Here is a 22,555-nt window from a genome sequence, read left to right on the forward strand (position 1 = left end):
ATACGCTGGCAAGGATGCAGAGAAAACCAAACTCTTTTACACTGTTGGTAGGAATGTAAATTAGTACAGCCATTACGTAAAATGGTATGGAGGTTCTTCAAAAGTAAATAGAACTACCATATTACCCAGCAATCCTACTACTGGGTATATAGACAAAGGAATTGAAATCAGCAGGTCAAAGAGATAGCTGCACTCTCATTTCACTGCAGCATAATTCCCAACAGTCAAGATATGGAATCCATCAAGAAATGAATGGATAAAGAAAATGTGGTACCTATACACAGTGGAATACCATTCAGCCTTTAAAACAAAAAGAAATTATGTTATTTGCAACAAAATAGATGAACCTGGAAGACATCATATTATGCTAAGTGAAATAAGCCAGGCAATGAAGGACAAATATTACATGATCTCACTTAAGTGGGGAATCTAAAAAAGTCAAACTCATAGAAAGAGAGTAGAATAGTGGTTACCAGAGGCTGGGGGAGGAGGGAGGACCAAGGAATGGGAGACACTCTTCAAAAGGTACAAAGTATCAGTTGGACAGGAGGAGTAAGTTTTTGAGATCTACTGCACAGCATGGTGACTATACTAATGTATTTTGTATTTCAGAGCTGCTATGAGAGTAAATCTCAAATTACCACAAGACAAGGATAAGTACAGTGATGGATATGTTAATTAGCTTGTTTTAATCATTCCACATTGTATACAAAATTATATACATGTCAAAACATCACACTGTATGCCTCATATATGATTTGTCAATTAAAAATAAGAAAATCAAAATAGCTCACCTTCTGTGTCCTCCACCATATCAAGTTTAACCGCCTTTGTTCCATCAAAACAAAATGCCCTGATGGAATTCAGCCCTAACAATAAGGCATTCTGCTTTATTTTTTCTACTTTGTTGAAGATTTTATCCAGTGCTATAACTTCTCCCTAAAAAGAAACAAAACACACACACACAGAAAAAAAAAAAGAAAGAAAATTATAAATCCAAAGCTGTCATAAAAATAATGAGAAAAACTGATGAAGAATTATGGTCTTTTCCACCATATTCCCATCCCTAATTTAAAACCTCTATCCATTGACCAAACGTATGTATCAGGAATTTATTCCTTCTGGTGGGTTCTTGGTCTCGCTGACTTCAAGAATGAAGCCGCAGACCCTTGCGATGAGTGTTACAGTTCTTAAAGATTGTGTGTCCGGAGCTTGTTCCTTCAGATGTTCAGATGTGTCTGGAGTTTCTTCCTTCCGGTCGGTTCATGGTCTCCCTGACTTCAGGAGTGAAGCTGCAGACCTTCGCAGTGAGTGTTACAGCTCTTAAAGGTGGCGTGCCTGCAGTTGTTTGTTCCTCCCGTTGGGTTCGTGGTCTTGCTGACTTCGGGAGTGAAGCCACAGACCTTCGCAGTGAGTGTTACAGCTCTTAAAGGTGGCACGCCCAGAACTGTTTGTTCCTCCGGGTGGGTTCGTGGTCTCGCTGACTTCAGGAGTGAAGCCGCAGACCTTCGCAGTGAGTGTTACAGCTCACAAAGGTAGTGCAGGCCCAAAGAGTCAGCGGCAGCAAGATTTATCGTGAAGAGGAAAAGAACAAAGCTTCCACAATGTGGAAGAGTACCCTAGCAACTTGCAGCTGCTGGCTTGGGTGGCCAGCTTTTATTCCCTTATTTGGCCCCGCCCACATCCTGCCGATTGGTCCATTTTACAGAGCACTGATTGATCCATTTTACCGAGTGCTGATTGGTGCATTTACAATCCTTTAGCTAGACACAGAGCGCTGATTAGTGCATTTACAATCCTCTAGCTCGACAGAAAGGTTCTTCAAGTCCCCACTCGACCCAGGAAGTCCAGCTGGCTTCACTTCTAATGTATATCCAATTTACATTAAATACTTATGGCTTTCCACTAAGAAAATACACATTCTTGCCAGAAAAATAATCTTACAATAACTAGCTACTTTTAATCAACAAAACTCAAAACCAAAAGTATTTGCAATCTTCTAAAGAAACTTAAAAACATCCACTGGAGGCAAACATTAAAAATCACCAATTTGATGTGCCTTGTTCACCTCTGGAAGAACATGAGCTAATGCTATTAGACAGTGGCCTTAAAGTGCTTTGAGATGCAAATGAATGTTACTTGTATGATTGGTCATTTTAATATTTTCCAGCTAGCCACGTATAATTCCTGTGAACCCTGGCAACCAAAACTGGAAAAATATGAGCCAAAACCTCTGTATAGCATAGCAAAATATTCTGGTGTGGTATAAAACGCAGTTCAAGAAAATTTTATATAGTAACACTTTAAGTCAAGGTCAATAAAGATAAGAGGTCAAAATTTGGGAGGGGCCAAGATAGCTGAATAGAAACAGCTCCAGTCTGTAGCTCCCAGCGAGACCAATGCAGAAGGTGAGTGATTTCTGCATTTCTAACTGAGGTACCCAGTTCATCTCATTGGGACTGGTTAGGCAGTGGGTGCAACCCACGGAGAGCAAGCAGAAGTATGATGGGGCATCATTCACCCAGGAAGTGCAAGCAGCTGGGGGGCCTCCCTCCCCCAGCCAAGGGAAGCTGTGAGGAACAAACTGTGCTACCCAGCCTGGGTACTACGCTTTTCCCATGGTTTTTGCAATCCACAGATCAGGAGATTCCCTCATAAGCCTACACAAGGGCCCTGGGTTTCAAGCACAAAACTGGGCGGCCATTTGGGCAGGCACCAAGCTAGCTGCAGTTTTTTTCTTGTACCCCAGTGGCACCTGGAACCCCAGTGAGACAGAACCATTTACTCCCCTGGAAAGGGGGCTGATGTCAGGGAGCCAAGTGGTTTCACTCAGTAGGTCCCACTGTCACAGAGCCCAGCAAGCTAAGAACCACTGGCTTGAAATTCTCACAGCCAGCACAGCAGTCTGGAGTCAACGTGGGATGATCGAGCTTGGTGGGCATCCGCCATTACTGAGTCTTCAATAGGCTGTTGTCCCTTGACAGTGCTAAGGAGACTGGGAGGTTTGGACTGGGCAGAACTGACCACAGCGCAGCAAAGCGGTTGTGGCCAGACTGCTTCTCTAGATTCCTCCTCACTGGGCAGGGCATCTCTGAAGGACAGGCAGCAGCCCCACTCAGGGGCTTACAGATAAAACTCTCATTTCCCTGGGACAGAGCACCTGGGGGGAGGGGTGGCTGTGGGCACAGCTTCGGCAGACTTAATCTTTCCAGCCTGCGGGCTCTGAAAAGAGAAGCTGATCCTGACAAGGGGGATTCTCCCAGCACAGTGTACCAGCTCTGCTAAGGGACAGATTGCCTCAAGTGGGTCCCTGATCTCCGTGCCTCCTGACTAGGAGAGACCACCCAACAGGGGTCGACAGACACCTCATGCAGGAGAGCTCCAGCTAGCAACGGGCCAGTGCCCTTTCGGATGAAGCTTCCAGAGGAAGGAACAGGCAGCAATCTTTGCTGTTCTGCAGCCTGCACTGGTGATACCCAGTCAAACAGGGTCTGGGGTGGACCTCTAGCAAACCGCAGCAGAGCTGCAGAAGACGAGCCTGTTAGAAGAAAAACTAACAAACAGAAAGCAACAACATCAACAAAAAAGACCCCCACAAGAATCCCATCCAAAGGTCATCAGCCTCAAAGATCAAAGGTATATAAATCCATGAAGATGAGGAAAAAACAGCACAAAAAAGATGAAAATTCCAAAAACCAGAATGCCTCTTCTCCTCCAAATAATCGCAACTGCTCTCCAGCAAGGGCACAAAACTGGACAGGGAATGAGATTGACAAACTGACAGAAGTAGGCTTCTGAAGGTGGGTAATAACAAACTCCTCTGAGCTAAAGGAGCATGTTCTAACCCAATGCAAGGAAGCTAAGAACCTTGATAAAAGGTTACAGGAATGGCTAACTAAAATAACCAGTTTAGAGAGGAACATAAATGACCTGATGGAGCTGAAAAACACAGCACAAGAACTTCTTGAAGCATACACAAGTATCAATGGACAAATCGACGAAGCAGAAGAAAGGATATCAGAGATTGAAGACCACCTTGCTGAAATAAGGCATAAAGAAAAGATTAGAGAAAAAAGAATGAAAAGGAATGAACAAAGCCTCCAAGAAATATGGGACTATGTGAAAAGACCAAACCCATGAATGACTGGCAGACCTGAAAGTGACAGGGAGAATGGACCAAATTGGAAAACACACTTTAGGATATTATCCAGAAGAACTTCCCCAACCTAGCAAGACAGGCCCACATTCAAATTCAGAAAATACAGGGAACACCACTAAGATACCCCTCAAGAAGAGTAACCCCAAGACACATAATCAGATTTTCCAAAGGCTGAAACAAAGGTTAAGGGCAGCCAGAAAGAAAGGTCAGGTCACCTACAAAGGGAAGCCCATCAGACTAACAGCAGATGTCTCTGCAGAAACCCTACAAGCCAAAATAGAGTGGGGGTGAATATTCAACATTCTTAAAGAAAAGAATTTTCAACCCAGAATTTCACATCCAGCCAGTTAAGCTCCATAAGCAAAGGAGAAATAAAATCCTTTCCAGGCAAGCAAATGCTGAGGGATTTTGTCACCACCAGTCCACCCTTACAAGAGCTCCTGAAGGAAGCACTAAATATGGAAAGGAAAAACCAGTAACAGCCACTGCAAAAACACATCAAAATATAAAGACCAACGACACTATGAAGAAACTGCATCAACAAATGTGCAAAATAACAAGCTAGCATCATGATGACAGGATCAAATTCACACCTAACAATATTAACTTTAAATGTAAATGACCAAATGCCCCAATTAAAAGATATGGACTGGTAAACTGGATAAAGAGTCAAGACCCATCAGTGTGCTGTATTCGGGAGACTCATCTCATGTGCACAGACGCACACAGGCTCAAAATAAAGGAATGGAGGAATATTTAGCAAGTCAATGGAAAGCAAAAAAAAAGTAGGGGTTACAATCCTAGTCTCTGATAAAAAAAAACTTTAAACCAACAAAGATCAAAAAAGACAAAGAAGGGCATTACATAATGACAAAGGGGTCAATGCAACAAGAAGAGCTAACTATCCTAAGTAGATATGCACCCAATACAGGAGCACCCAGATTCATAAAACAAATTCTTAGAGACCTACAAAGAGACTTAAGACTCCCACACAATAATAGTGGGAGACTTTAACACCCTACTGTTAATAGTAGATCAATGAGACAGAAAATTAACGAGGATATTCAGGACTTGAACTCACCTCTGGATCAAGTGGACCTAATAGACATCTACAGAACTCTCTACCCCAAATCAACAGAATATACATTCTTCTCAGTGTCACATGGCACTTATTCTAAACTCGACCACATAACTGGAAGTAAAACACTCCTCAGCAAATGCAAAAGAATGGAAATCGTAACAAACAGTCTCTCAGATCACAGTGCAATCAAATTAGGACTCAGGATTAAGAAACTCACTCAAAACCGCACAACTACATGGAAATTGAACAACTTGCTCCTGAATGACTACTGGGTAAATAACACAATTAAGGCAGAAATAAACAAGTTATTTGAAACCAATGAGAACAAAGAGAAAATGTACCAGAATCTCTGGGACACAGTTAAAGCACTGTTAAGAGGGAAATTTATAGCACTAAATGCGCACATCAGAAAGCCGGAAAGATCTGAGATCCACACCCAAACATCACAATTAAAAGAACTAGAGAAGCAAGAGCCAAAAATGGTAGCAGAAAACATCAAATAACTAAGACCAGAAATGAAGGGGACAGAGACATAAAAAACCCTTCAAAGAATCAACGAATTGAGGAGCTGGTTTTTTGAAAAGATTAACAAAACAGACCATTAGCTAGACTAATACAGAAGAAAACAGAGAAGAATCAAACAGACACAATAAAAAATGATAAAGGGGATGTCACCACTGATCCCAAAGAAATACAAACTGCCATCAGAGAATACTATAAACACCTTCATGCAAATAACCTAGAAAATCTAGAAGAAATGGATAAATTCCTGGACACATACACCCTCCCAAAACTAAACCAGGAAGAAGTCAAATTCCTGAATAGACCAATAACAAGTTCTGAAATTGAGGCAGTAATAGCCTACCAACCAAAAAAAGCCCAGGACCAGATGGATTCACAGCAAAATTCTACCAGAGGTACCAAGAGGAGCTGGCACCATTCCTTCTGAAATGAATCCAAACAATAGGAAATGATTCCTCATTTTATGAGGCCAACATCATCCTAATACCAAAACCTGGCAGAGACACAACAAAACAAGAGAATTTCAGGCCAATATCCCTGATGAATATCGATGCAAAAATCCTCAATAAAATATTGGCAAACTGGATCCAGCAGTACATTAAAAAGCTTATCCACCACAATCAAGTCAGCTTCATCCCGGGGATGCAAGGCTGATTCAGCATACTCAAATCAAAAAACGTAATCCATCACATAAACAACCAATGACAAAAACCACATGATTATCTCAATAGATACAGAAAAGGCCTTACATAAAATTCAACATCCCTTCATGTTAAAAACTCTCAGTAAACTAGGTATTGATGGAACATCTCAAAATAATGAGAGCTATTTGTGACAAACCCATAGCCAATATCATACTGAATGGGCAACAACTGGAAGCATTTCCGTTGAAAACTGGCATGAGACAAGGATGCCCACTCTCACCACTCCTATTCAACATAGTACTGGAAGCTCTGGCCAGGCTAATCAGGCAAGAGAAAGAAATAAAGAGTATTCAAACAGGAGGAGAGGAAGTCAAGTTGTCTCTGTTTGCAGATGACATGACTGTATATGTAGAAAACCCCATTGTCTCAGCCCAAAAACTCCTTAAGCTGATAAGCAACTTCAGCAAAGTCTCAGGATAAAAAATCAGTGTGCAAAAAAATCACAAGCATTCCTTTACACCAACAACAGACAAGCGGAGAGCCAAATCACGAGTGAACTCCCATTCACAATTGCTACAAAGAGAATAAAATACCTAGAAATGCAACTTACAAGGGACATGAATGACCTCTTCAAGGAGAAATGCAAACCACTGTTCACAGAAATAAGAGGGGACACAAACAAATGGAAACAAATTCCACACTCGTGGATAGGAAGAATCAATAACATCAAAATGGCCATAATGCCCAAAGTAATTTATAGATTCAATGGTATTCCCATCAAGCCACGATTGTCTTTCTTAACAGAATTATAAAAAAATACTTTAAACTTCATATGGAACCAAAAAAGGGCAAGTAGAGCCAAACCAATCCTAAGCAAAAAGAACAAAGCTGGAGGCATCATGCTACCTGACTTCAAACTATACTACAAGGCTACAGTAGCCAAAACAGCATTGTACTGGTAACAAAACAGACATATAGATCAATGGAACAGAACAGAGACCTCAGAAATAACAACACATATCTACAACCATCAGATCTTTGACAAACCTGACAAAAACAAGCAATGGTGAAAGGATCCCCTGTTTAATAAATGGTGCTGGGAAAACTGGCTGTCCACATGCAGAAAACAGAAACTGGATCCCTTCCTTACACAAATATTAACTCAAGATGGATTAAAGACTTAAATGTAAAACCCAAAACCATAAAAACCCTACAAGAAAACCTAGGAAATACCATTCAGGACATAGGCATAGGCAAAGACTTCATGACTAAATCACCAAAAGCAATGGCAACAAAAGCCAAAGCTGACAAATGGGATCTAATTAAACTAAACAGCTTCTGCACAGCAAAAGAAACTATCATCGGAGTGAACAGGCAACCTACAGATTGGGAGAAAATTTTTGCAATCTACCCATCTGACAAAGGTCTAATACCCAGAATCTACGAAGAACTTAAACAAATTTACAAGAAAAAAACAATCCCATCAAAAAGTGGACGAAGGATATGAACAGACACTTCTCAAAAGACAACATTTATGCTGCCAATAAACATATGAAAAAAAGCTCATCATCACTGGTCGTTAGAGAAATGCAAATCAAAACCACAATGATATACCATCTCACACCAGTTAGAATGGTGATTAAAAAGTCAGGAAACAACAGATGCTGGCAAGGATGTGGAGAAATAGGAATGCCTTTACACTGTTGGTGGGAGTGTAAATTAGTTCAACCATTGTGGAAGACTGTGGCAATTCCTCAAGGATCTAGAACCAGAAATACCATTTGACCCAGCAATCCCATTACTGGGCATATACCCAAAGGATTATAAATCATTCTGCTATAAAGACATATGCACATATATGTTTACTGCAGCACTATTTACAATAGCAAAGACTTGGAACCAACCCAAATGCCCATCAATGACAGACTGGATAAAGAAAATGTGGCACATATACACCATGGAATACGAAGCAGCCATAAAAAAGAATGAATTCATGTCCTTTGCAGGGACATGGATGAAGCTAGAAGTTATCATTCTCAGCAAACTAATACAGGAACAGAAAACCAAACACCACATGTTCTCACTCATAAGTGGGAGTTGCACAATGAGAACACATGGACACAGGGAGGGGAACATCACACACGGGGGCCTGTCAAAGGGTTGGAGGTAAGGGGAGGGATAGCATTAGGACAAATACCTAATGCATGTGGGGCTTAAAACCTAGATAACGGGTTGATAGGTACAGCTAACCCTCATGGAACATGTATACCTATGTAACAAACCTGCACATTCTGCAGGTGTATTGCAGAAGTTAAAGCACAATTTAAAAAAAAAAAGGCCAAAATTTTAAGAATGCATTGTGGGCCAGGCACACTGGCTCATGCCTGTAATCCTAGCACTTTGGGAGGCCGGGCGGGCAGATCACTTGAGGCCAGGAGTTTGAAACCAGCCTGGCCAACATGGTGAAACCCCATCTCTACTAAAAATACAAAAATTACTTGGGCAAGGTGGCGTGTGCCTGTAAGCCCCACTACTTGGGAGGCTGAGGCATGAGAATCGCTCAAACCTGGGAGGCGGAGGTTGCAGTAAGCCAAGATTGGGCCACGGTGCACTCCAGCCTGAGCAACAGAGCAAGACTCTGAGAAAAAAAAAAAAAAGAAAGCAAGCCTTGTGACATTCATGTATTTTAAAACATACCACGAAATGGAATTGCAAATACAGTGAGAATGACTCTTCTATATATTTTCTTGCTTTGTTTTCCCTTTTCTTTTACACTGCCCTTGTACGCCATATGCAGCAAAGGCATAGCCTACAATGCAGAAAATTTGTAAATATTCCTCAAATACTACCAGGTTTAGTGATAGACACTTTATTTTTTTATTTATTTTTATTTATTTTTTTTGAGATGGAGTCTCACTCTGTCACCCACACTGGAGTGCAGTGGCACGATCTTGGCTCACTGCAAGCTCTGCCTCCAGGGTTCACGCCATTCTCCTGCCTCAGCCTCCCGAGTAGCTGAGACTACAGGCGCCCGCCACCATGCCCAGCTAATTTTTTCTATTTTTTAGTAGACATGGGGTTTCACCGTGTTACCCAGGATGGTCTTGATCTCCTGACCTTGTGATCTGCCCGCCTCGGCCTCCCAAAGTGCTCAGATTACAGGTGTGAGCCACTGCGCCCGGCCAAACACTTTCAATTAATACCTTGATGAGCAGGAAAACCATTTAAAGTGATCTGAGCTAGTAAAGTAGTCAACAACTAGAATAAGGTTCAAATGTATTACACAGTAAAGGAGAAACTAGCTGAAGGCTACTTTTATAAAACTATAACCCTGGAGGCTGCAGTCATAAAAGATTTCCTTACCTACTAAAACAAATAACAAGTTAAAAGCAGCAACAAAATTTAGGATTCATTTCTGGATCAATTTTTTTTTTTTTTTTTTTGAGACGGAGTCTCGCTCTGTCGCCAGGCTGGAGTACAGTGACACGATCTTGGCTCACTGCAATCTCTGCCTCCCAGGTTCAAGCGATTCTCCTGCCTCAGCCTCCCAAGTAGCTGGGACTACAGGCGCACGCCACCACGCCCAGCTACTTTTCTTTTGTATTTTTAGTAGGGATGGGGTTTCACATGTTGGCCTGGATGGTCTCGATCTCTTAACCTCATGATCCAATTGTGGCTCAAATATTTCTATTCTGGTTGTTCGTGTCTGCATTGCTGCCCCACTGTGGCTGACTGCCTACATAGCCTCAATTCTTCAACTTTCCATGTATATTCATCCTTCACCAGATAATCCTGCAATACCCAATATGCTGTCACTCTGATGGGATTCAGTCATGTGATTTGTTGTGGCCAATAAATAGGATGACAGTAGATGTCATGTAAGCAGAGATTTTTTTTAATACCATGAAAGGCACTTGAACAGTTGGACTTGCTCTGCTTTGCTCTCTGCCATCAACTACTGCCCTCTGCTGGGCCAGTCTGCTGGTCCCAGTCAGGGGAGAACTTACACATCGGCCAGAGGCAGGGCATCCTTGTCGTCGCAGCTGAGGCCACTTTAGATGAGCGAACAACCATCCAAGCCCAAGTGAATGGGCCCACCCAAGATCATCAGAAACACCCAATTCACCTGCAGCTGACCAGTACATGAGTGAGCCCAGCAGGGATCAGCTGAATCCCACGGACTCCTGAGCCCCCAAAATGTTTAGTTGTATGCCGCCAAAATATTGTGTCTTCACACATCATAAAACCAACAGAAAACTGATACACCCATAATATCCAGACTCCCTTTGGAAAGACATTTTTACTAAGAAAGAATCAAATCTCTATGAATAATTACCTTTAAGCAAATACGATAAATATGCCATAATTTAATGCAGAATTAACACTTTCTCAAAGCCTATCATGATCAATCTTTAATCTTCCATATAAAGTGAAAAACGATTTGCATTAAACATCCAACTCCACAAAATCAACTCTTGTTATTTCAGGTGCTTTATTTTAGGCCCTAGTTGTATTTAATACATTTTTCCTTCAAGAGTTTTTGTTACCACCTTAAATTCTTTTGGGGCAGAGAAGAGAAAAAATAAGCAGACAAGTATATCCTTCCTAATGAGTATTACATTCCTCAAAATGTAAACAACAAATATCCTTTTCTCTTTTTTGATTTTCATTCTCAGTATTTAAAAAATATCCTTTTTTATTAGAGATATTTCTTAGACCAAAATAACTTCAAATAGTAAATATTCTATATGTATGTGTATATGTTTATGTATTATACAACTATGTTTATACATCTTAACATATACATATTTCACACTTTGATAATATACTTTGAAATTAGTTTTTAATGGAAGAATATATTTTAATAGTTTAAACTATGAAATCTCATAAGAATATGAAATAATCTCTAAATGTATTAAATTTAATTTCATAACAGATTAAGTCTATAATCATATTAGCAAATTGTAAAATTCAAGAAGGTATTGAGACAGTCTTCATAAATGATTCTTGTCTACTGAGCTTAATATGTAGTGACTGACGTAACTGAATAGTTTTCATTTTGGCTGAATCTGAACTAAATGAGACTGTCAATGGCTCTATGTTTCAGAAATTACACATTGTGAAATATACACTACTTTGACAGTGGTTTTGCTGTGAAGACAGTCTCACCTGATCATGCATTAGTGCTGCAATGTGTGTTGTTTTCCCTCCAGGTGCTGCACACAAGTCTAGAATCTTCTCTCCAGGTTGAGGATTTAGTACATGAGTTACTAAGGCAGATGGCAAATTCTATAAGGAAAAAAACGTAATCGATTATCAATAATCCTAAAGCATTTTTAATTTGAGAACCAGAGAATATAAAGAACCCTTTTGGGGGTAATCCACTACAGCATCCTCACATCTGCCAAGAGGACGGTTTTTATAAATATACTCAGGTTAGGAAATTCACAATTTCCTAGAATATCCTACGATCTCCTAGGACTTACACACAAACCACCTGCACAAAAGCACACATGACACACTTTTCATTCAACTGAACTAAAATGCCTTATCAGTATTTTCTGGGTACCAACAAAAAATAAATAAATAAATAATCCATATTATTTCCTTTTCTGAATCCCAATGGTTCTCAATATTCTGGAAGCCAGAGACCTCTAAAATTGCAGGACCACTCTGGATTTTTTTCCCCAAAAAATGTACAAAATTTTGGTCTCAGTGGTCACTACTCAACAGTTTAGTACAAAAGCATGCCATTTTCATATAGACATATCATCTGAGAGTACTTAAATCTCAGCATTGTTCACTTTAATAATTTAAACTCCACTTGGGAACACATAAATATTAAATAACTGGTTTATTCCAGTTAACCAAGAATATAAGAATATAACTTTGCCATTTTGGCCACCTCGTCATCTAACTCTCATTTAAGACACCTTGTTTTATGCTGCTAAATCATCCAAAAGGCATGTTTGGGTCCCTGCTTCCACCACATTTCGATAGGAAACGAAATAAAATGCAAAAACAAACCAACAAACAAACAACAACAACAAAAAACCTCAAAACCTGGCTGTTTCTGACTGGAACCTAAAAATGTATTATGAGATTATACAACCAAAACATATCTCATCTACAGCCGTAAGTCGTATTAAATCATTAATTCGTTATTAGTATTAATTACATAAGGACTACTTACTATAGAATGACAGCCTTGAATAAAACAGAAGGAACAGTATCATAAAATAACCCATTTCTAAAATTACTTGGCAAGAAAAACAGAGTCTAATAAGCATGGAGTTATTTATTTGGTTATTTTGGAGACAGAGTCTCATTATTTTGCTTAGGCTGGGTTCAAATTTGGGATCCTCACAATTGTGCTTCTTAAAGGTTAAAGGTTTCAACTCATTCTTACCAAAAGACTGAACAATACATCCATTAGTACATCCTCAAGAACTGTGAGATGGCTGGGCGTGGTGGCTCATGCCTGTAATACCAGCACTTTGGGAGGCCAAAGCGGGAGGATCGCCTGAGGTCGGGAGTTTGACACCAGCCTGACCAACATGGAGAAACCCCGTCTCTACTAAAAATACAACATTAGCCGGGTGTGGTGGCACAAGCCTGTAATCCCAGCTACTCAGGAGGCTGAGGCAGGAGAATCACTTGAACCCCAGAGGTGGAGTTTGCAGTGAGCAGAGGTTGCGTCACTGCACTCCAGCCTGGGCAATAAGAGCAAAACTCTATCTAAAAATAAATACATACATACATACATACAAAAAAACTGTGAGATGGCTGCAACATTCTCAAGGGGAATCTAAGATCACCACTTTGAAACAACCTCAGTGGTGAGAAAGGAGTTTCAAACAAGCAAATTTCTTCCTCTGAATATATGAAGCATTAAAATCAATGCAAACAATTTAGGCACCCAAAGAGCTAAATGTCAGGCCTCTGAGCCCAAGCTAAGCCATCATATACCCTGTGACCTGCACGTATACATCCAGATGGCCTGAAGCAACTGAAGATCCACAAAAGAAGTGAAAATAGCCTTAACTGATGACATTCCACCACTGTGATTTGTTTCTGCCCCACTCTAACTGATCAATGTACCTTGTAATCTCCCCCACTCTTAAGAAGGTTCTTTGTAATTCTCCCCATCCTTAAGAATGTACTTTGTGAGATCCACCCCCTACCCACAAAACATTGCTCCTAACTCCACCGCCTATCCCAAAACCTGTAGGAACTAATGATAATCCCATCACCCACCCTTTGCTGACTCTTTTCAGACTTACCCCACCTGCACCCAGGTGAAATAAACAGCCCTGTTGCTCACACAAAGCCTGTTTGGTGGTCTCTTCACAGGGACGCATGAGACACTAAACACTAAAAATAGCTTAACTTACTATAGTTTATCCAGCAAGTTCTACTTATTTATTTTTGAGACAGGGTCTGGCTCTGTTACCCAGGCTGTCAGGGTCTCAAGTCTGTCACCCAGGTTGCAGTGCAGTGGGACAATCACGGCTTACTGAAGCCTCAACCTCCTGGGCTCAATCAGTCCTCCCACCTCAGCCTCCCTAATAGCTGGGACTACAGGCACACATCACCTCACTCAGCTAATTCTTTGTATTTTTTTGTAGAGACAGGGTTTCCCCCACGTTGCCCAGGATGGTCCTGGGCTCAGGTGAGCTGCCCACCTAGGCCTCCCAGAGTGTTGGGATTACAGGTGTGAGCCAGTACACCTGGCAGCAAGTTTTATTTATTACAAAAATATTTAAATTGAACTCCAAGATGAAAACACTAATACACGTTTAAAGCGGCTAAAGATTAGGTGATTCTTTATCTAGAGACAGCTGGCTATGCTTCACTCCTAAAAATGATAACATTGATGGATTGGCCAAAGATTATGTAAGTTTCCATTCAAACATAAGAAATATATTAAGAACTTTCTGATTTGTAGTAAGTGAAAAAATATAAAACAGCCCATGTGATGAGGCTTAATTAAATATTCAAATAGCAGGCTTATTTTTATTTTTGGAGACAGAGTCTTGTTCTGTCACATAGGCTGGTGTGCAGTGGTGCAATCAAAGCTCACTGCCACCTTGAACTCTTGGGCTCAAGAAATCCTCCCACATCAGCCTCCAGAGGAGCTAGCACTACAGGTGTGTGCCACCACACCTCACTAATTTTTTTAAATTTTTTGTAGAGATGGGGTAGCACTGTATCGCTTGTCGGACTTCTGGCTAAGATCAAGTGTAGAAATGGGGTCGCAGCATGTTGCCTAGGCTAGTCTCAAACTTCTGGGCTCAAGTTATCCTCCTGCCCTGGCCTCCCAAAATGCTGGGATTACAGGTGTTGAGCCACTGTGCCTGGTGACACAGTTTTCTTAAAATAATTTACAACCTTCCTCTATAATATTCCTTTACACTGGTTATGCAATATAATCACCTGGTAAGCTTAGAAAGAAAAGTCTGGGCCTTATCTAGTAAAATCAAGTCAGAATTTCTAACACTGGAGCATCCGTGGTTTCAAAATCACCCTAGGTGATTCTAGTGGGCATGGAGCCACGCACCACTGCTGGACTACACTGATTACCACTTAGCTGCACATTAGAATCACCTATGAAAGCTTTCACACATCTGACCCAGGCTCTAACCCAGACAAAGGAAGGCCACCACAGGTGGAACGGCCAGGCAGGAGTATTTATTTAATGCTCCCTAGATTGTCCAACCTCTTTAAATTGTTTACAAAAAATGAGGCAATTAAAAAATTAAGTTTCAGCCACCATTTTTTTCTTCCAGTGAACCATGAATATAACTTTGAAAACAGTTGCTGTATTTAACTGTTAACCATTTATTAATTAGACAGTTCAACTGAAGGGCATCTAATACTTCTTAATTCTGTGGATTCTGTTTAGGCAATTTAAAAGTTTCTGATTTTGAAAAACCAAATGATATAGTACAGTTGTAATTTTAATGATTGTGTATAACACTTCTATTAACTTTACAAAATATCTTTGGGTAATTTGAGATGCTAAAATTAAAAATAATCCCTTATCACTAGCCACTCACCATACACCCCGCTCACCACTAAAAAGCCCCCATCACAATGTGAAGCTTTTACATTGGCTGTTGGAAGCCACAGAGGGTATAGGCTTGGGGGGATAACAGTTTTCCAGGAAAAGGCAAGAGGCATCAAAAACCAAACCAAAACGAAAAAAACCCCACAAATTTCCCAAATACTTTTCCAAGAGAAAGCACGTAATTATGTCCTCCTGTCCTGTACAATAACTTCAGTAATCACATAGAATGAAAAAAGAGGCCAGGCGCGGTGGCTCACGCCTGTAATCCCAGCACTTTGGGAGGCTGAGGCAGGCGAATCACGAGGTCAGGAGATCGAGACCATCCTGGCTAGCATGATGAAACTCTGTCTCTACTACAAATACAAAAAATTAGCCAGGCGTGGTGGCGGGCGCCTGTAGTCCCAGCTACTCGGGAGGCTGAGGCAGGAGAATGGTGTGAACCCGGGAGGCGGAGCTTGCAATGAGCCGAGATCGCGCCACTGCACTCCAGCCTGGGCGACAGAACTAAACTCCATCTCAAAATAAATAAATAAATAAATAAATAAAAAGAAAAAAGAGGCCAGTTGTGATGGCTCATGCCTGTAATCCCAGCACTTCCAGAGGCGTAGGTCGGAGGACTGTTTCAGGCCAGGGGTTCCAGACCAGCCTGGGCAACATAGTGAGACCTCATCTGTATAAAAAAATTAAAAATTGGCTTTGCATATAGTACTGTGTGCCTATATACTCCCACCAGCTCCTTGGGAGGCTGAGGCAGGAAGATCACTTCAGCTTGGAAGGTCAAGGCTGCATGAGCCATAATCACACCACCACACTCAGCCTGGGAGACAAAATGAGACCCTGCCTCAATAAAACAAAAAAAGAAAAGAGACTACTACATGGCTGGTGCAGCGGCTCACGCCTATAATCCCAACACTTTGGGAGGCTGAGGCAGGTGGATCCCGAGGTCAGGAGTTTGAGACCAGAATGGCCAATATGGTGAAACCCCACCTCTACTAAAAATACAAAAATTAGTTGGGTGTGGTGGCACACACCAGTAATCCCAGCTACTCAGGAGGCTAAGGCACGAGAAACTCTCAAAACTGGGAGGCGGAGGTTGCAGTGAGTGGAGATCATGCCATTGTACTCCAGCCTGAGTGAAAGAGCAAGACTCCATCTCAAAAAAAAAAAAAAAAAAAAAAAACCTAGCTGCCTAACTCTTGTGCCTAGTAGATAAATTTCTTCAAGGTGTAACTACTTTGGCCACTCACCTTATGAACTACCTCATCTTCTCAAGTTAACCAGTTACTGAATGTCATTCAAGAAACCGTATCAGTTTTCTTAAGTTATAAACCAGTGCAGGCTTGAGATAATACATATTCAAAGTGCCTAGCACAAAACCAACTTTAAATCAAAACTGGCATAGATTCCTAGGAAGAATAAAAAATGTTATCTTGCAAGAAGATGCAGCTCATGATTTGGGTATCTTTTCCCTGTATTTTAAAAGATATTTTGAAACACGCCAAGAAAAATGGAATTTTAAGTTCAAAATGAAACTACGTCACAGATTTCTCTGTGGGCCCAGATTTCAAACGGCAGAACTGCAGGAAAGCAGCAAAACAGAGTAACACCTAGATTTCAATCGGAACCCTTTGTTCCAAGGAACCGAGTATTTCAGTGTATGTTCAGCTCCCTTTATCTTCAGAGCTCCTTCCTGAGATGTGGCAGGAGTAATTTTCCTCTCTAGTGAGGAAAACCAAGTGGCTGGGCTAAGACATAACAGTTATGAGCAGAACTAAGAGCAGGAAACAGGGCATTAGAGCTGAGGTTCCCTATATTACTGCTGGATGAGTTTTGGGGGTTGGGGTAAAGAAAGACTTTATTCCCCAAACTAGCTGGATTAGCAGCCCCTCATTTTTTTATAAAAGGAAATAAGGCTAGGTGTGGTGGCTCATGCCTGTAATCCCAGGACTTCGTGAGGCTGAGGTGGCCAGATCACGAGGTCAGCAGTTCGAGGCCAACCTGGCCAACATGGTGAAACCCCATCTATACTAAAAATACAAAAATTAGCTGGGCACGATGGCGGGCACCTGTAATCCCAGCTCGGGAAGCTGAGGCAGGAGAATTGCTTGAACCCAGAGGCGGAGATTGCAGTAAGCTGAGATCGCGCTACTGCACTCCAGCCTGGGTGACAGACCAAGACTCTATCTCGGGTCAAAAAAAAAAGGAAATAAATCCATCAAGATGCTGGGAGAGAGTGGTATTGTGAGACAGGTAATTCCCCCTTCCTGGAAACACCATTGTGTTTCGCTCTGTCACCCAGGCTGGAGTGCAGTGGCGCAATCTCAGTTTACTGCAACCTCCGCCTCCCAGGTTCAAGTGATTCTCCTGCCTCAGCCTCCCAAGTAGCTGGGATTACAGGCATGCACCACCACATCCGGCTAATTTTTGTTTTCTTTTGTTTTGTTTTGAGACAGAGTCTTGCTCTGTTGCCCAGGCTGGAGTGCAGTGGCATGATCTCGGCTCACTGCAAGCTCCGCCTCCCAGGTTCATGCCATTTTCCTGCCTCAGCCTCCCGAGTAGCTGGCAATACAGGCGCCTGCCACCATGCCCAGCTAATTTTTTGTAGAGACAGGGTTTCACCATGTTAGCCAGGATGGTCTCGATCTCCTGACCTCGTGATCTGCCCACCTCGGCCTCCCAAAGTGCTGGGATTACAGGCGTGAGCCACTGCGCCTTGCTTAATTTTTGTATTTTTAGTAGAGACGGGGTTTCACCATATTGGCCAGGCTGGTCTTGAACTCCTGACCTCAAGTGATCCACCCGCCTTGGACTCCCAAAGTGCTGGGATTACAGGTGTGAGCCACCGCGCCCGGCCTATGGTGGGTTTTGCATACTCACAGGGCAGCCTGGCAGCCTTTGGTACAGTCCAGTCTCTTACCTACTTCCAGAAAAATCTATTTTTGCTATTGGGTCTTTTCAGAGTCTGAGTGGGTTGGAGGGTATATCAATGAGGGATGCATTTGTCTCTCAGCATTTTTTTGAAACTACCAGTTACTCTTGCATAGTATTCCACCTCAACAAGGAAGTAGCTACAAGTGGTAAGTCAAAGTTATTTACAAGGCTTATCAAGCTAATATCAGACTAATAAGCACTTACTGACCAAAATATACCACCTCTAGGTAAGTCCTAGCCTATTAATGCTTTTAAAATTCACAATTAGGTCGGGCGCAGTGGCTCACACCTGTAATCTCAACACTTTGGGAAGCTGAGGCGGGCAGATCACTTGAGGCCAGGAGTTCGAGACAGCCTGGCCAACACAGCAAAACCCTGTCTCTACTAAAAATATGAAAATTATTCATAGTCAACCACAGGTGTGGTTGACTCATGCCTCTAATCCAGCTTCTTCAGAGGCTGAGGCATGAGAATCGGTTGAACCTGGGAGGCGGAGGTGGCAGTGAGCTGAGATCACGCAACTCTGTCTCAAAAAAATAAAATAAAATACAGAATCAAAACAGTGGACAGATGGTTTATTCATTTACTCCACAAAATGTAATGAGTGCTTACTATATATCAGACATTGGTCTATGCACTAGAGTTAAGAAAGTAAATAAGATCTCTCTGCTCAATGGAATTTACATATTGGTGGAGGTGCAAGAACAGGACTCCTGAACTGTGTGCATGCTTTTTTTTTTGAGACAGATTCTTGCTCTTGTCACCCAGGCTGGAGTGCAGTGGCGCGATCTCGGCTCACTTCAACCTCCGCCTCCCGGATTCAAGTGATTCTCCTGCATCAGTCTCCCAAGTAGCTGGGATTATAGGCGCTGCCACCACACCCAGCTAATTTTTTGTGTGTGTATTTTTAGTAGAGACGAGGTTTCACCATGTTGGCCAGGCTGGTCTCAAAAAGAAAAAAAAAAAAGAGAGAGAGAGAGAGAGTCTCGTTCTGTCACCCAGGCTGGAGTGAAGTGTCACAATCTCGGCTCACTGCAACCTTCCCCTCCCGGGTTCACGCCATTCTCCTGCCTCAGCCTCCTGAGTAGCTAGGACTATAGGTGCCTGCCACCACGCCCAGCTAATTTTTTGTATTTTTAGTAGAGACGGCGTTTCACCGTGTTAGCCAGGATGGTCTCCATCTCCTGACCTCATAATCCACCTGTCTCAGCCTCCCAAAGTGCTGGGATTACAGGTGTGAGCCACTGTGTCTAGCCGAGAATCTCTTTAAAAAAAAAAAAAAAAAAAAGTGTAGGAAAATTGTTTTATACTATGTGGATTAAAATTAATTTGGGAATGGGCTCCTACAGGCCAAATCTGGGATAATTTCAGCACCAAAATAATTAAATACAGTAATGAACTATAAACCATTGAAAAAATAGGAATTTGTGAGTGTACGCTGTTAATAAATAAGTAAATAAAAAGGGAAGAAGGGAGGCCTCTTATACTGAAGTGCCCATTCCTGACTGGCAAAGTTGGAAAATCATTGTTCTGTAACAGTAACAACTAGCTCAGGCAAAAATCATCAATGGATGCAAAATCGAGGGGGAAATTTGAATTAAGAGCAGGATTTGAAGGATTTTTTAAAGTGTCTCCCCAAAGACTGGTTATTAGTTACAAGGGGGAGAAAACATAAACATATGTGTTGTGGTGAAATCAGTTGGCGTATAGATAGGCTGTCAAAACAAACATCACCAGTAAGGGACACATGGCTGTGGTTTGACTCCAGATGTGACACTCTGAGGCTTACACGTCAACTTTTGTTGCACACATGGAAAACATCCTACAGCATCAATAAGTAATGGTAAGGGGGTGCAACAGTATGAAACATCATACAACCTAAGGATTCTAGCAAGTTTTCTTATGACAGGGATCTAATAAAAAAAATACATTCAGCCTACAGAAATAATGGAAGCACATGAGAGACAAACATCATTCTCCAAAATGGAACAATTCTATTAAACAACTTATGACAAAATGGAAACTTTTATTATAAGAAATAAAAGTTGACTGAAGATAATAAGTGAGAATGCTGGATCAGAGATGGACATGATGGGGGAAAAAAAGAAATTACACAAGGCCTAAAAGTGTTCAGCGCAGTGCCTGATGCATAATAAATATTTTTAAATTATTGGTCATTATGTTAGAAAAAAAAAACTAAAGTGGACACTTCTTTGTATGATGGTTCCCAAATCTGGGTCTGTACCACAATACTCTTAAAAGTGCAAAATATGTAACTTACCTGCACGTTGCGCACATGTACCATAGAGCCTAAAGTATAATAATAATAATAATAATAAAATAATAAAAAAAGAAAAAAAAAAAAAAAAAAAGAAAGAAAGCTTTCCCAAAAAAAAAACAAAACAAAAACAAACAAACAAAAAAAAGTGCAAAATACACAAACAGCAGATTCCTGTAGGCCTACTCACAATCTCCAGGGGGTTATCATGTACCCCCTGATAAGGACACTTCATCTCTGTGGTATTCTTCGCAAAAATCCAACAACCCCAGCCTAGATGAATCCAAAACGAGAGACATTCAACAAAATACCTTAGTCTCAAAACTGTCAAGGTCTTAAAAACAAGGCAAGACTGAGCAACTATCGCAGGCCAGAAGAGACATCACGATTAAATGCAGTATGGGATCCTGGATCGGATCCTGAACATAAATAGGACATTATGAGAAAAACTGGTGAAATCTGAATACCAGCTGGAGTTTAGGGTAATGTGATATTCACAGCATTTGGAGTTATGTACGTAACATTCATAACATAGTAACACACCAGTGTTGGTTTCTAAGCTTTATAAAATGTACCATGGTAGTATATTACCCTTAGGAGAAACTGGGTGAAGGGTATATAGAAATGACTGTCTTTGCAAATCTATAATTCTAAAATTCTATTCTGTAATTCTGAAATTATTCTTAAATAAAAACTTTTCAACCTCATGAGAGGAAGTAGGAAAAAAATCTTTATTAAAAAGAAAATCCAGGAATAGACTCTAGGTACCTATATTACAAGTTTTTCAAGTGATTTGATACATACAAATTTACTGCAGTCTTGGTCAACGGTGTGATTAAATTATAAAATTTGTGAGATAATGAGGCTCCCTGTGTTGGCTGAGACCTATGAAAGGCTTGGGCATCTTCCATATTAGATCTAAGCTAATCAATTCCTAAAACCAAAACGAAAACTGCCAATTATGGCTACCAGGAGCTTCTCAGCTGTTAGAGAAGTAAAGCATGGATACTGACAAAAGCAAAAATAATTTTCAATTTGTTATTAAAGTATCAGCATCTATTGCAATGATTTAACACTATTGAAAAGTATTTTCATTTAGATGATGCCTCTCACATGATGTACTTTCAGGGACTCTCATTTAATCCACTTTATAGTCACTTGAGTTTTCAAGTATGTTTGCCTGAAAACAAAGGCAACTTGTTAAAACATTCCAAATGTGTTTTATATTACTATTATATGTAAATATGAAACTTGTTCTATTTGTGAGAATCATTATGTATGTAAAAATTCAAAGATAATTATCAATTTTTAAAATTCCACATTCTTCTTAAACTTACTCTTCTGTACACTCTTTCAGAATTTTCCTTAGAGAAACGAATATCACCTGGTTCTGGTCTGCATTGAATTAAGCTATTTAGATTTTATGGATCAGATAAGACCCAGTTAAGAATCTCGCAGTTCTGAACCAGTTTGAAAAGGAAGTTATAACACAAAAAGATCAACTAACTAAACACTGACCACAGAGTTTTTGGGAAACCGTCGAAGAAATTGAGAAATTTAATGTAATATGTGAATTGCTTAAAGTCCTTACCCCCTGAACTTGGAACTCATTAAATCTAAATTAGGACCCACGAACTGCATTTTCAAAAGGCCCTGCTGGTGATTCAGATGCAGCTCTACCAAGGGTTACATCTGGAGCATTGGCATGGGGCCAAGAATACAGGCTTGAAAGAAATCAGAAAGACCTGGATTCAAATTTTGACTGCAAATTTTTACGTATGCAGCACACAGCAAAACCACTCCTTTAATCACTGAAAAACTACCAATGCCTACTACAGGCTATACACTTTACTTTTCTAAGCCTCTGTTT

General features: G+C 40.9%; 1 protein-coding gene across 12 annotated transcripts in view; it reads right to left on the bottom strand.

Annotated features, from left to right (window-relative positions):
• NSUN6 (NOP2/Sun RNA methyltransferase 6) overlaps positions 1–22,555 on the bottom strand; it is an 87,891-nt gene that overhangs the window by 22,796 nt on the left and 42,540 nt on the right. For all 12 annotated transcript variants that reach the window (XM_063669617.1, XM_063669616.1, XM_063669614.1 and 9 more), the window contains 2 exons: positions 11,576–11,695; positions 795–939 (listed from right to left, as the gene is read on the bottom strand). In XM_063669617.1, coding sequence (XP_063525687.1) covers positions 795–939; positions 11,576–11,695 — 265 coding nt within the window. The remainder of the gene's footprint in view (positions 1–794; positions 940–11,575; positions 11,696–22,555) is intronic.

Source organism: Pongo pygmaeus, chromosome 8 (genome assembly GCF_028885625.2).
Source record: "Pongo pygmaeus isolate AG05252 chromosome 8, NHGRI_mPonPyg2-v2.0_pri, whole genome shotgun sequence".
Taxonomy (NCBI): domain Eukaryota; kingdom Metazoa; phylum Chordata; class Mammalia; order Primates; family Hominidae; genus Pongo; species Pongo pygmaeus.